This window comes from Artibeus jamaicensis, unplaced genomic scaffold (genome assembly GCF_021234435.1).
Source record: "Artibeus jamaicensis isolate MK-2021 breed Jamaican fruit bat unplaced genomic scaffold, CSHL_Jam_final scaffold_1964, whole genome shotgun sequence".
Lineage (NCBI taxonomy): Eukaryota > Metazoa > Chordata > Mammalia > Chiroptera > Phyllostomidae > Artibeus > Artibeus jamaicensis.
The window spans coordinates 13828517-13843575 of NW_026522030.1; the positions used below are offsets into that span (position 1 = coordinate 13828517).

At 50.0% G+C, this 15059-nt stretch overlaps 1 protein-coding gene across 4 annotated transcripts in view; it reads left to right on the top strand.

Annotated features, from left to right (window-relative positions):
* Positions 1-15059, top strand: part of ABCA1 (ATP binding cassette subfamily A member 1) — a 120425-nt gene that overhangs the window by 75599 nt on the left and 29767 nt on the right. For 3 of the 4 annotated variants that reach the window (XM_037125993.2, XM_037125994.2, XM_037125996.2), the window contains 13 exons: positions 1437-1659; positions 2826-3047; positions 4050-4254; positions 5332-5445; positions 7232-7403; positions 8428-8559; positions 9362-9504; positions 9720-9857; positions 10734-10954; positions 12315-12393; positions 13174-13376; positions 14515-14563; positions 14755-14868. In XM_037125993.2, the coding sequence (XP_036981888.2) occupies positions 1437-1659; positions 2826-3047; positions 4050-4254; positions 5332-5445; positions 7232-7403; positions 8428-8559; positions 9362-9504; positions 9720-9857; positions 10734-10954; positions 12315-12393; positions 13174-13376; positions 14515-14563; positions 14755-14868 (2015 nt within the window). Of the gene's footprint in view, positions 1-1436; positions 1660-2825; positions 3048-4049; positions 4255-5331; positions 5446-7231; positions 7404-8427; positions 8560-9361; positions 9505-9719; positions 9858-10733; positions 10955-12214; positions 12288-12314; positions 12394-13173; positions 13377-14514; positions 14564-14754; positions 14869-15059 lie in introns of all 4 variants that reach the window. The other variant, XM_037125997.2, reaches the window with a different exon arrangement.

Genomic DNA, 15059 nt, shown 5'->3' on the forward strand with positions numbered 1-15059 from the left:
TTTACGTGGCTGTTGATGCCGGTCAGATACTGTTTTTGAAATTTGGTGAAGGTTTCAGGAGATAAGTTGGCAGATGTAGGTCGTTGACAGTTTGAACCACATCAGAGACAGCCCCATACGCACACCGGTAATCCTCCTTCCTTTCTCATTCCTGGTTACCAGAGCTTTTTTTTTTTTACACTCTTTCGGTCAAAACTCCCACTCTGTGTCATGACAGCCACATGCAAGTGCATGGACAAACGCACACATTCCCGAAACACGGAGACGGTCTTCTGGACCTTTAAAAGCTGACTGCATGCAAATTTGTCTACTCCCACTCTATAAATGGTGCATTACATTTTGAAACAGTCCACATAAAAGTGAACGAGGCCTCTTTTATCTGAGACTGTTAAGGTAACCTTTTAGTGCTTAGCACCAGGCTTCCAAGTTCTTGATGTGTGAGATGTGTCTTTGGGGGCAATGATTTCTAGTAAGAGGGAATGTGGAGAGGTGGGATTATTGCAGGCATCTGAAATATGTCATGTCGCCTCCAAATTGAAAATTCTCTCTTCTCTGTTCTTGTTGGGGGGTGTGTGTGTGTGTGTGTGTGTGTGTGTGTGTGCATGCATGCGTGTACAGAGATCAGCACGTGGAAGGGCAGGGCTCCTCTCCCTGTGTTTGCTCTCTGCTTTGTGTTGAATAATCTGTCTCCTCGTTTGGCTCACTCTAGCTTTTCCTCGTCACCCAGAATTCTCTTGATTTTTATCTTCAGAAAGATTAAGCCAGAATTTCTCAAAGGGAGACTTTTTTTCAAAGAACCCACTAAGCCCAGATTTACTGTCGAAAGGATGTCTAGGATTAGGACATGGTGGGAGCCTAGAGGCATTAAGAGCCTTTGCCGTCGTCATGTGGCAGTGAGTGCAGAAGGGGTCGAGCTGGAACTTGAGGCTTGAGTTTCAGGATCCAGATTCTGTGTCCCATTTACTTCACTGCATTTCCTGTTCTCGTTGGGAAATATTCCCGACAAGAGCTGCCTGATGTGTGCTCCTGCGCTCTATGTCACAGTGGTTACACAAGACAGCTTAGTAATGAGATGAGATGACCTTGGAGATGTTGAATTTTATTGAGAGAGAATGAGTTGTTTTTTTGGTTTTCCTATTTCAGTACTTTGAAATTGCCCTCACTGTGCTTAATGACATCCCACAGTTACCTGGTTACTAAAGCAGGCCCCCAAAGAAGCTTATTTTGGCAGTACTGTGTTAGTCTAATTTTTATCACTACAATGCACTGCTCATGAAGCATTTGATAAAATAACCTGGACATTTCAGTATCCAGAGGACCTGCCACCTTTGTCTCCGTTGCCGTGCTTTTCCTTGCGTGTACACCCGAGGCATGGGCCCCTGAGTCTGGCTCACACTTGTCTTTAATTCTCCCCACTCTCTCCCTGGGGCCTCCAGCTTCCTGCGGGTGATGAGCCGGTCAATGCCCCTCTTCATGACACTCGCCTGGATTTACTCTGTGGCTGTGATCATCAAGGGCATCGTGTACGAGAAGGAGGCGCGGCTGAAGGAGACCATGCGCATCATGGGCCTGGACAACGGCATCCTCTGGTTCAGCTGGTTCATCAGTAGCCTCATCCCTCTGCTCGTGAGCGCCGGTCTGCTGGTGGTCATCCTGAAAGTAAGCTGCCTCACTGGCCCCTCCCTGCTGGGACCTCCTGGGCAGCCCCACACAGGCTGCGTGACGAGAGGAAAAGCAAATATTCTTTGGGAAAGTAGGGGTTTGACATTCTATCTCCTGCAGTACCTTCATTTTGTAGAGTAGTTGGTTGAGTGCCATCTGTGAACTGAAAGTTTGCTGGTTCAATTCCTGATCAGGACACACGAATGGATTGCGGGTTTGGCCCCCAGTCAGGGTGCATGCAAGAGGCAACAGATTGGTGTTTCTCTCTCATATCAATGATTCTCTCCTCCTTTTCCCTCTCTCTAGAATCAATGAAACAACAAAATTTAAAGGGGGGAGTACCATGGGATAGGAAGTAACAGTTAATTTAATGCTAGTTACTGTGCATACAAACGAGCACTTACAATTGGTTGCCAAGCACTGTTTAAAGCATGTTATATGTGCCGTCCTAGTATGTGCTAAGTAACCCATTTAACATACAAGGGAATGAGGCTGAGGAGGGTTACTGACTTCACTGAGGCCATCGACAGTTCAGCAGAGCAGTTCTTGCTAAAATCGACCCCCCCCCTCTCATGCTCTGATATCTGACTGCAAGGGATGGAGCTCTGTGGCGGGGATGGTGGTCCCGTGGCGGGGATGGTGGTCCTGTGGCAGGTGCATCAGAGCTGCTCTGGGACAATGCGCACTGGCAGGTCCTGCTCAGATACACCCAACTGCTAGAGATAAGCTTAAAAGTCCATGAGAGTTTGGCAATCCATGACAGGTGATCAGGGGGGATATTCGGATGGCCTTGGCTTTTGGAGGGAGAAGTCACGTGGGTTGCTGTCTCTCCTAACTCTCTCTTGGTGCCAAGAGTCATAGTCCTTATAAAAGAAGAAACCAGGTAATATTTCTTTGAGAAACAAAGAATGAAACTGTTGAGATGAACCTCGATGAACCCTGGACTCTGTTCTGGTCCTGACTTGAGTACTGTTTTGCTGAGTGGTCTTAGTCTAGTTAACCCCTTTTCTACCCTTCGGTTTCCTCATCTGAAAAATGAACGGCACTGCTCCTCCATACCGTCTCTAAGATAAGTAGGAATAAGCCCTGCTTCTTCCTGTAGACCACGTGAGGATGTGCTTGCTCGTCAGAGCAGCGCATTTATTGAGTTTCTTCCTTCCCAGTTCGGAAACCTACTGCCGTACAGCGACCCCAGCGTGGTGTTTGTCTTTCTGTCCGTGTTCGCCGTGGTGACCATCCTGCAGTGCTTCCTGATCAGCACGCTCTTCTCCAGAGCCAACCTGGCGGCGGCCTGTGGGGGCATCATCTACTTTATGCTGTACCTGCCTTACGTCCTGTGTGTGGCATGGCAAGACTATGTGGGCTTCACGCTCAAGATCTTCTCGGTGAGTGACTCTGGCCTTTCTGCAGTAGCTGCTGTCACACCCAGCCCCCCCTCCACGTGTTTCACCTCCATATTACAGTCCTAGCTGAGATGGGTGGGGGTGGGAGTCTCTTTCCCATGAGACGTGAACGTCAGTGCTAGATTGGAAGTTTCTAAAAGTCAGGGGTTGCGTCTCATTAAGATATTTATCATTAGTCCTCTCAGTGAATGCTGGTTGAAATGAATCGGGTAGAATCTTTCATAGAGCCATATGTACCATAAATGCAGCTGGGGATATATGGCATTGGGGACCCCCTTTGGACAGTAGATGCCAACTTCACCTACACTGACCATGTAGTCACAGGTACAAATAGAACCGAAAGCTCTTAAGGTCAACAGCTGGCCCCTTCTTGATTCTTGTCTTCTTCGTGTCCAGTATGGGGTTTTGCTTGAGTAATGTTTTCTGAACTGAAAAAGAGTAAGGAGCAGGTGCCCCATCTCCCCACAGACCACTGACTTCAACACTTCCTTTCCCTCGTACATAGGAGGCAGGGCCTTCAAGGGGGTGTGCAGTCCTGTGTGAATCAGGGCGAGCTCCTAGCTCTCCCCTGGTTCACTTGTAAGAGTCACTCACAGGGTGCTCCAGGTGCCTCAGTCTGGACCCCTTAAATATCAGCAGGCTCCTCAGACTTGGGCCAGCACTGGTTGAGCAGGACATTGAGGGATGTAAGGGTGTGTATGTGTAGCCTTTGGGGCGTCTTTGGAAGCAAAAGATTCTAAAAGTTTCGTACTTCGTCTTACATGCGTTTCTGAAATGTGTGTGTATAATGAGTGGTTATAAATAGGGTCATTTCATATGCTGCCATGCAGCCCACTCCCCTAAAGGGACTCTGCAGGTGAACGCTTCCATGTCTTGTAATTGATCCATTTTGCAAATTCAAATTACTCCAGGCGAAATTTACATTAGAAGTATTAGAAAAACGAGACAGGAGCTGGAGAGGTGACTTTTGCCTCTTTCTCACAGAGCCTGCTGTCCCCTGTGGCTTTTGGGTTTGGCTGTGAGTACTTTGCCCTTTTCGAGGAGCAGGGCATTGGGGTGCAGTGGGACAACCTCTTTGAGAGCCCTGTGGAGGAAGATGGCTTCAACCTCACCACCTCGGTCTCTATGATGCTGTTTGACGCCTTCCTGTATGGTGTGATGACGTGGTACATCGAGGCTGTCTTCCCAGGTACCCTGAGCTCCCACACTGCTTTAGCTGTCTGCTAGGGAAATAGGAGTTTCAGGAGCAGAGCTGTCTTTCCTTTCTGCTGCAATTTGTGTAGGGCCCAGGGCTCCCTGGAAAGTAGCTAGGACTTTAGATCTACAGCAAACTTGTAGACCAAAGAGAAGCAGCTGGTGCTAAAAGTACAACTGTCACCACTGATGTAGCTCATATTTCTTGAGCACTGTGTGCCAGGCACTGTACAAAGTGTTGTATATACTTTGGTTCATTTAAAGTCCTCATACGACTACTCTTATGTGTTTGCACATGAGAGAATTGTGACTCAACGAGATGAAGTAATTGCCTGTGGCCACACAGCTGGTAAGCCTTGGTGCTTGAAGGGGATACTGGGCCGTCCCGGGTCAGCTGGCCCAGGAAATGCCTCCCGGTGCTGACCCAGTTCTCCAATTCTGCATCTGCAGAATCACCACCCGTGGTGGGTTCTGTTTCTTCAGCACAGATTCCGAATAATAAGTATGTTGGCTCTAAGCCCTGGCTTGTGGTTTAATTGAATTAGTATTTGTAAAAACGTATTTGATACTTCCCTTAATAAATCTCCTTGAGCAAAACCTGCCTTGGATGCATTTTTATGTCAGATCAAATTCTGAGCGAGTAAGGTTTAACTCTTTCTGGTTCACCTTCTAATTTTCCTCTAAGGGGGGCGGGCTATATGTAGAATGTGTATTTATCCCTACCTGAACTTCCTGCAGAGGATATGCAATTTCGTGTTATGCAGATCTGGACTCACATGCTGAATCCTCCACTTAACTGGCTGGGTGATCCTCAGTCAAGTACTTATCCCCCAATTTCCTCGTCTGTAAAATGGGCCTAGAGCTGCTTCATGGGGTTGCTGGGAGATTTAGAGAGATGCAGAACTTAGGTCGTATATGGTAGGTCTGCCAAATGTTAGCTCCTCTTCCCCCACCTTTGTTCCAGTCTGTCTTATCTCCAAGGCAGCATGCAGAAGAGCGTGGGTCTGGCTGAGATACCTTTGGAATGCTGCAAAGTGGACAAACTTGATTCATACCTGTGCTTTGCTTTCAGGCCAGTATGGAATTCCCAGGCCCTGGTATTTCCCTTGCACCAAGTCCTACTGGTTAGGTGAGGAAAGTGATGTGAAGAGCCATCCTGGTTCCAGCCAGAAGGGAGTATCTGAAAGTAAGTGCTGCTGCCCGCTCTGATTGTTGGGGGCAAGAATCTAAAACTGTTGCATGGGCAGGGAAACTGCATGCAGTGTCCCTCCGCAAATCCCCCCATGCCGTTGGCTTATCAAGGAGTCACCATCTGAGTCCCTGAGGGACATTTTCTTAGCTTCTTGAAAAGTGACTGTAGACCTTTCTCTCCACCCCTCCCGCCCCCACTTTTCATGCTATCCTAATAGCTGGAAGGAAGAGAAAGAAAATTGTGATTGTGGAACAATAACCTCAGCCTGCTTTGTCCGTGGTCATAGATGTGGAACCGGTGTAGGCCACGACCAGATGGTGGCCACTGAGCTGAGCCTGTGCTTCTCAGTGTTCTCACCCTTCCCTGCCCGGAGCCCTAACCCTGTCCTGGCCCAGGACCAGCAGGTGGTGGTGCCTGTGGTTCAGCAAAGGCTCCGCCTCCTGGACTCTTTGCTCAGGTTCTTTGGGGGGAAACCCTCTCTGTGTGTTCACTGTGGCTTCTTCAGTAGCTAATAAGTCCCCCTTCTGCACCCTCCTCCCAGTCACCCGTGGTCAGGTGTGATGTTCCTTAGTGTGGCCTTCCTGCCCAGCCTCCTCTTTCTGTCTAGCCCCTGTGTCAGTCACCAACGCTGCTCCCAGCTGCTGGAACGTGTCACATGTCCTTCCACATCTCCCTGCCTCGAGGACAGTTTTCTCGGGGCGGGGGACGCTGTCCACTCGTCCGCCTTTCAAATCCCTGCTTGCTCCTCAGCAGGTACTGCAACATCCCTGCCCCTGAGCAGTCCTCCTGGCTTCACAGAGTCAGTCGCTTCCTTCTCTGAAATTTCAATGCATTAAAAAACACCCCCAAACCCTTTTACTTTAAAATAATTGTAGACTCACAGGAAGTTGCAAAAAACTTGTACCTTTCACCCAGTTTCCTCCGATAGTGACAATCTCAAAACCACGGCATTGACATTGGTCCACTTCACAAAGCTTCAGATTGCACCCGTGCCATGTGCACTTGTGTGTGCGTGTATGTTTAGTTCTGTGTGGTTTTGTCACATATAGAGATTCGTGTCATCGCTGGTTCAGTCAGGATGCAGGACTGCTTCATCCCACAAGCCCCCCCACGCTGCCCCTTGGTAGCCACAGCCTCCGCCCCCCTCCCCATTCCCTGACCCTTGTCGACCAAGAATCTGTCCTCCACTTCTATAACTTTATTATTTCCATAGTGCTATGTCTGTGGACCCATACAGTATGTAATCTTTTCAGATTGGGTTTTTACTCAGCATAATGCCCCTGAGATCCATCCAAGTTGTGACGTGTAGCAACAGTTCGTTCTTTTTCATTGCCTGGTAGGTTCCACAAGATGGCTGTGCACCACAAGTTGCACGGCACTTTGAATGGGTTTTCCCAACCACCTTTAGCGCCTTCTATTTGAATTATTTGCCAGGCCTTCTCCCCCACTGGACCGAATCCTCCTGTATCACTGCATGCTCATCACCAGCAGCACCAGTGCCCAAATAGGCCCTAAATAAGTACAGGTGGGGCAAAAGTAGGTTTATGGTTGTGAGTATGCAAACCAGTTCATTCCTGTGTTATTATTTACTTACTAATTATTGTGTTATTTATTACCATTACCCTACTTTTGCCCATCGCTGTATTTCTAGCCCGCCTTCCTTCATGAGAAACCTGCAGTAGCCGTGGAGAGAGAGCCGTGGTGGAAGCACAGGCACAGCTGCCCCGTCTTCGCGCTCCGAGTGTCACTGCGGGCTCATTCCTGTTCTCTCTCCCCTCAGTCTGCGTGGAGGAGGAGCCCACCCACCTGAAGCTGGGTGTGTCCATTCAGAGCCTGATGAAGGTGTACCGAGATGGCATGAAGGTGGCTGTCGATGGCCTGACCCTGAACTTCTATGAGGGCCAGATCACCTCCTTCCTGGGCCACAACGGAGCCGGGAAGACCACCACCATGTAAGGAAGAGGGTGTGGCTCTCACAGAACTAGCCTCAGAAGGCTCTTTAGTATAGTCAGAAGTTCAAACCTAAGAACATTGCATTGGTCACCGGGGCGAGGGCCGGACATGTGAGGAGTTGGAGAGTGCAAAACTATTATCTCATCATGCCAGTGCTTTCCAAAGGCTGGTTTTTGCTATGTATTATTTATTCCACCTCAAATAGGCTGGGGATCTTTTCGTGACCATTCCCATTCAGATCTCAGAATCCGGGAGTGTTGTCAGAACCCCATGCTGAGGCAGCTTTGAGAAAGGTCATTCTTTGGAGCTGATTTGCTCAGAACGGTGAGGCCAGGATGTGGACAGAAAGGTGAGACGTGTTGGAGGGAGGTAGTGATTTCCAGGGACTCCGTGTCCGAGCAGATGTGAGAAACGGCTGGGCGGCTGGCTGTGTGATTATCTTCCCGGGACCTGCCAGGACCTTGTGGCCGGCAGCTTCAGAAGGGTGCGCAGGTCAGAGAAACACCAGAATTAGCCTCAGAGGCTCTCAGTGTGGCCCCTCAATCATTGCAAAGGATGTATCATTGGGGGGGAGTGACCTTATTTTCCTATTTTGTCTTTTTTTAAGTGAAAAACCATCATATTATGAACACCGCAGAAAATCTTAAAAAGGTGTACAGAAGTCCTACCACTTAACCCAAAGTGCTTTGATATGAATACTTTCTTATGGTTTATCCATTTTACCTGGACATGATCTTAGGCATGTGAAATGTATGCCTTAAAGTGTACTCTCCATTGTAACTTGGAATTCATTTAAAAATGCTCATACTGAGATGGTCATTTTCAGCAGATGGGCCCACTGCTAGTTATTCACTAAAGCGAAGGCTTCTTTGCTTTGTGGGGGTGTCTGAGTCCAGGAGGAGGGGATGGGGTGGCTTGGGAGGCTTGATGCCTCTGCTCTGGGGGGCTGTGTGCCCGGAATGGAGCATTGCTGGGGAGGCAGGGTTAACGCTGACGCCTCTGCTGTAAAACTTTTGTCCTCAGGTCCATCCTGACGGGGCTGTTCCCTCCCACCTCGGGCACCGCCTATATCCTGGGGAAGGACATTCGAGCTGAGATGAGCACCATCCGGCAGAACCTGGGAGTCTGTCCCCAGCACAACGTGCTGTTTGACATGTGAGTACCAGCGGGCACAGTGAGGAGCAGGACCTCTCTGGGTGTGTGTGTGTCCAGAGCCGTGGGCGGAGTAGGACTTACGTGTTTTATAATCTTTGGTCATATAGCAGGCTTCACCTGGACACTTTGAGACCTAGTCATCCTCCCATTTTAGGAGGAGGTAACTATTGGATGGGAGAGGTTGCATTCATCCAGCCAGTGGATGGGGTATTGGGAAGTGGTGCTCCCCATAATGGTCCTTCAGAAGGGTCAGTTGTCCCATCCTTTCTCCCTCCTCACACCTCCCTGATGCTGGCTTGCCCCATCAGCAAGTAAGGGACCCAGAGGCACTTGGGGTGGGGCAGAGAAATACCTGAGCTCTGTAACCTTGGCCAAGGACTTTTGTCCTTCTAAGGCCCAACTTCCTTCCATGTAAAGTGAGCAGCTCAAGCTCATAGCCTCCACAGGGTGTGTGTCCCTTCTTCTCAGGGTCTGAGGTCCTTTGAAGTTCAGGGAGGCTGTTCCTGGTTAATGCACAGCCTTGATTGGGGGCCCTTTGAGGACCTGCAGTTGCCTGATGCCCTGCTCAGAAAGGTCGGAAGTGACCTGTTGCATCTCAGCTTTGCCTTATGAAGCAGCTCATCTGGTTGCTTACTGCTATTCTCCTTGGAATCCTTCCTGAAATTTACTTCTCAGAAGTTGATTAAGTTAAAAAGGGTGGGAGAAAGAAAAACGTGCCCATTCTCTTTTCTCTTGGGTCAGGAGGCACTGCATTCTGGTGCGTCCTGCAGGGCCCAGCACTGACCTGCCCCTCTGTTCCCAGGCTGACTGTCGAGGAACACATCTGGTTCTACGCCCGCCTGAAAGGGCTCCCAGAGAAGACGGTGAAAGCGGAGATGGAGCAGATGGCCCTGGATGTTGGTTTGCCACCCAGCAAACTGAAAAGCAAAACAAGTCAGCTGTCAGGTGAGGCTCAGAGCTGCATTCCCCTCCACTTTCCCCTTCTTCTACACTCACTCCCCTCAAACAACAGCTGCCCCAGGTCCCCTGCTGGGAGGGGGTTGGAAACATGTCCCTGGCCTGTCGCCAGATGGTCTGGGTGCCTCCATTCTTCTCTTGCCACTTCTACCTTAACTCATTGTCTGGTGCTGGTCCTCAGCCTCCCTCTCTCTTTCTTCCAGGTGGAATGCAGAGAAAGCTGTCTGTGGCCTTGGCCTTTGTTGGTGGATCCAAGGTTGTCATTCTGGACGAGCCCACAGCCGGCGTGGATCCTTACTCCCGCAGGGGAATATGGGAGCTCTTGCTGAAATATCGCCAAGGTAACTGATGTGTATTTGTTCTGTGTCATGGGGCTGGGAGGGAGGGAGGGAGAGGCCTGAGACGTATGGCAGTAGCTAGTGGATGTTCTTGCTAGAGCAACAGAATTACTTCTCGGAGAAAATGTAGAACTAATTTCCTTAAAGCTCTGCGCTCACCCTTGTGTGGAGGTGGGAGTCCTGGTTTTATCAGATGCTTAGAGTTTATGCTTCGTTACCTAGGAAATGGGGATAAAGGTCATCTCCTCAGGCCCCCCACCCCCAGCTGCCAGCACCATCTCTGGCAAAGAACTTACCCATGTGTCCTATAACCCTGTCTCCCACAGACTGAGGTTCCCCAGAGCACAGGTTGTGCCTTTTTTCATCTTGGTCTCCAACATGGTGCATTGAATTCGTATTCATGAGTGTGGCTGAGTAAATGAGTGGGTGTGGAGGTCAGGAGCACCGGGATTGGCAGTCTGTGTGGAGGCACAGACGGTATGTAAGATTAGCTAGCACCTTATGGTAACAGAATGAGGCCTACGGGCTTTGGAGCCAGCTCTGGCTGGCCCAGAGACCTAGGAAAAGTCATTTAACTTTTCTCGGTTTCTTTATAGTAGTGCTGATCTCAGAAAGGATTCTGTTAAGTGAGAATGTGTGTAGAACGCTTAGCACACTGCCTGGCAGGTAGTAGTTCCCAGATGTTCCTGTTTTTAATTTTATGAGGATGCAGTAGCTGTCCTCAGTCACAGCTTTGCCGTTGTAGGGGTCATGGCCACGCAGGCGTCCAGGCCCTTCTCCCGTGCTCACTGCTGCTAATCTTTCTTTATTCTGGCCACTGCGGTCAGTGAGAGTTCACAGGTCTCACCTGCCCCGTGTCCTTGTGTTTGCGCCCGGCAGGCCGCACCATCATCCTCTCCACCCACCACATGGACGAAGCCGACATCCTGGGCGACAGGATTGCCATAATTTCCCACGGGAGGCTGTGCTGTGTGGGCTCCTCCCTGTTCCTGAAGAACCAGCTGGGAACAGGCTACTACCTGACCCTGGTCAAGAAGGACGTGGAATCCTCCCTTAGTTCCTGCAGAAACAGCAGTAGCACCGTGTCGTACCTGAAAAAGGTGAGTTGCAGTCTGTGCTGGGCTGGTGCTGGGGCAGCAGAGTCAGGACTCGCTGGCTGAGAGTGGCTGGTCTCACCTGCTTCCCTCTCTGGCACATTGATGCCACCATCTCTCTGCGCTGTGGGCCCTTTGCAGTCACATCAGACCACACGTGTGGAAAGCTCAGGAGACTTCTGTTCCTATCATGTGAGCCCCGTTGAATCCCATTTGCATGTTCCTGCGGCAGCACAGAGGATGAGTGATGGAGAAGGTCCTTAGAGGACTTGATTATGCTGAAGAGGAGACTTGTTAAGAGTTAAGAGCCTTGGCTGCAGAGTGCCCTGCTGTTTCTGCTCATTACCTTGAAATGTCATTGACTTTACCTTTTAAACTGCAGAGCAGCAGACATTTATTGAATTTATTGAGCACTGATTTCATGCCAGGCACTCACTCAATCTAGCAGACTCTGGACATAAAAGAAAATAATGATAATAATTAATTCTTTGTAGCACTCATTGTTACTTATACATTTTTTAAAAAAAACATCATCTCAAAGTGCAGAAGAGTAACCCTGGGAAGAAGGTACTGTAATTACTGTCCCAGCTGAGGGATGTGAGGCTTGCAGTGATTTGCTAAGTTCATTCCAGTTTACCCAGCAGGTAAATGATGTAGGTGGGACCTGAAAGCAATAGCCAGGTGTGTTTTCCTCTGCCCCACAGTCTATGCCTGAGATTTATTTGTGTGTTGAAACCAGTGGCACCTTAACCGTTCACATCCAAAACCTCGAACTCCTGACCTTTTCTTACTTATACCTTTTTGCTAGTACCTTGTTACTCCAGGTGTGGTCTGAGGACCAGCCACATTGGGGATCACTTGGGAGCTTGTTAGAAACGCAGAAACTTGGGCCCAATTCAGACCTGCTTAGAATCTGCATTTTAGCAAGGGGCCCTGGTGATGACATGCCCATGAAAGCTTGAGAAGCGCTGAACTAGACAGCTAGCCAGGTAAATCCCATGCCTCAGATGGTGGGTGAGTGCCTGCTTAGGGAGGTCATTGGCAGGCCGGTTCTGTTAGCCCTGCTTCCTGACTTCCCACTCTAGGAAGCGAGGCTGTCAAGCAGTGACCTCCCAGCCACGGCTGTCCCATTGCATGCCTCTCTGGAGAGGCCTGTGCTCTAGGTCTCACACAACAGAGCCTCTCAGAAGCCCTTCCTGGCAAAGGTGGTGGTGGCTGTGCCTCGCTTGGTCCCTGACCCATTCTCACCTCCTTCTTTGCCATCAGGAGGACAGTGTTTCTCAGAGCAGTTCTGATGCTGGCCTGGGCAGCGACCATGAAAGTGACACGCTGACCATCGGTAAGGACTCTGGGGTTTCTTATTCAGGTGGTGCCTGAGCTTCCCCCAGCTGGGCAGAGTGGAGGCAGAGGAGGAGAGGTGCAGAGGCTGGTGGCGCTGACTCAAGGTTTGCTGCGGGGCTGGGGCTGGGCGGCTGTGGGAGAGGGTGCAGCTCGGTGGCAGGTCGGCCTAACGCTTGCTTGCTGGGAAGCCTGGGACTCGGCCTGGGAGCTGACAGGCAGTGTCCCAGAGAGCTGAGATGACTAGGGTCTAGGAGCTCCCTCGGAGGGGATGCATCTGGCTGGGCACTGGAGACCATGGATGCGGAGCTTAGGGCTAAGCCAGTCAGGAGGGAGTAGAGCTTAGGACCTAAGGAATGTGAGAGCCCAGGAGGTCAGGAGTAGCTTGCTGGGTTTTGCTCTGGCAATGTGTATAGGAGGCCAGTGGCATCAGTAGCATCAATGGGACAGAAACCTTTACCGAGGTCATCTCTGCCCAGTCCTAGTAGCCGACATGTTCCAGGAAGACTTAATGCTCTATCCATGAACTGTTTGGTTAACCTTCTACTCAAGTAACTAGAGGAAAACTTCTCTAAAGGTTAGGGAAGCAGAAAGAACCTATTAAAGTTTGTTTAGTCAAGTTTTCCATTGACGAATCCGAGTACAGGCAATACACACCAGCTTTCACCCTACAGTGCACCTGGTTTTGGTGATACAGAGACACAGCCCTTGTCCCCAGGAACTCAGGCCAGAGATGAACTTGTGGAGTCACTTACCTGTCTGAGACATGCGTAGTGTATGGCCAGCGGACTTCAGAGGAGTGGGCAAAGGGAGAGGCAGGGAACGGCCCTCCCTGCATGAGGCGCCGCTGAGCTGGCTGAGCCGTCTTCGTGTTTGGGTCCCCACAGATGTGTCTGCCATCTCCAGCCTCATCCAGAAGCATGTGGCCGAGGCCCGGCTGGTAGAAGACATTGGGCATGAGCTGACCTACGTGCTGCCCTATGAAGCCGCCAAAGAGGGGGCCTTCGTGGAGCTCTTCCACGAGATCGACGACCGGCTCTCGGACCTGGGCATCTCCAGTTACGGCATCTCAGAGACTACCCTGGAAGAGGTGAGCCCAGTGACCGGTTGCCAGCATATAGCAGGACCAGCAGTCCGAAGGCTGGACATGCAGACTACGTTCCCACTGGAAACAGGATTCCCATGGAACTGGCCACTGAGTCCTTAGGACTTTGGCATCTGGGTAATGTTGGTCCCGGTTAACCCTTCAGCGTTGTGGTGGGAGACAGTGGGAAAGAAGTATTAGGATTGCTCCCTGGTGTGCCTGTGTCTTAGCCACGCATGGGAGATGGTCAGCATTTATGGAAAAATCCATCTGTGCCAAGTGCTAAGCTTGGTGTCTTTTTTTTTTAATCATGGGAACTTTAATTAATACTTGTAACAAGATGAGAACGTGGTCATTCAAGGATGCCGAGCTGGGATTTGAATCAGGGATTTTGGGTTTCAGAGCCTACAATCTCTTTACTGTGCAGCAACACCTCCCTTTAGAGACACAACATCACAGGTCTCGAGGGCTGGAAGGGATATAAAAGTTGTCGGGCGCAGTGGTCCCCAAGCTTGACTGTGCAGCGGTATCAGTTGTGGATATTATTGACAATTAAAATTCCAAGGCTCAGCTCCAGGGTCTCTGAAGGAGAATTTCTGGGGGTAAGGCCTCAAAGTCTGTGCTTTTATTGCTTGCTTCCCAGGCAGTGGGCTGTAGATCTGAGTGTGGAAGTCATTAGTCTAGTTCAGATCCTCTTCTGATTTTTAAATCCCTGCCAGCACATTTCCAGTGACGGGCTGCCATCGTCTCCTGATCATTCTGTCCTGGACAGTGTATCATGGTGCCAGCCCACTCAGAGATTTGGGGTCATGCACCTGGAAGAAGCCACTTGGCTCATTGTCTGTAGGTTTGGAACAAGTGTCTGCTGCTGAGGTTGTTCTGATGCCTTAGTGTTAATGTGAAAATGATTGTCTGGATTGATGGTCTCAGCACTGAGGATATGTTCTTTGGTAAAAACAAAACCAAAACCCCCAAAAACAAAAAAGCTTCTTTTCCAAGTGACTCTAAGTGGTTTTACTAAATGAAGCTTCTACTTTTTGTCTTTAGGGCCTAGTGTACCATCTAACAATGTAATAATCACAGTGGCGCTAACTGCTGTCATAACATGATGCTTAGAATGTTCTCAATTACCCATGTTTTTCAGATATTTCTCAAAGTGGCCGAAGAGAGTGGGGTGGATGCTGAGACCTCAGGTAACCCTCCGGGGGCCGCACGCCCTGGGCCGTGCCTCCCACAGGCTGTCCTAGCTCACCGGTCTTAGGCCCTTTCCTTCGAATTCTTTCATTACATCCTTATTGTTAGTGGGCAAGTGTGTTACAGATGTGGAGAGTTCGTTTTGTTACAAAGAAAAGAAAACATGGTACTTCTTTCCCTTTGCTTTCAGATGGCACTTTGCCAGCGAGACGAAACAGACGGGTCTTTGGGGACAAGCAGAGCTGCCTCCGCCCGTTCACTGAAGACGATGCTGTGGATACAAATGATTCCGACGTCGACCCAGGTCTGTCTGGGTGTCACTCGAAAGTGGCTTTCTCTCTTATGTTCTACTCTGGTGTTACCTTCCTGTGCCCTTGAACCAGACAGATAGATGGATAGGGTCCAAAGGGAAGTGAGAAAAGGAGAAAAGCCGCTTTCCCTTCCCAGTGTCGTGCCCGCGGTCAAATCTGAAAGAGCCTGTCCTCATCTCATCGC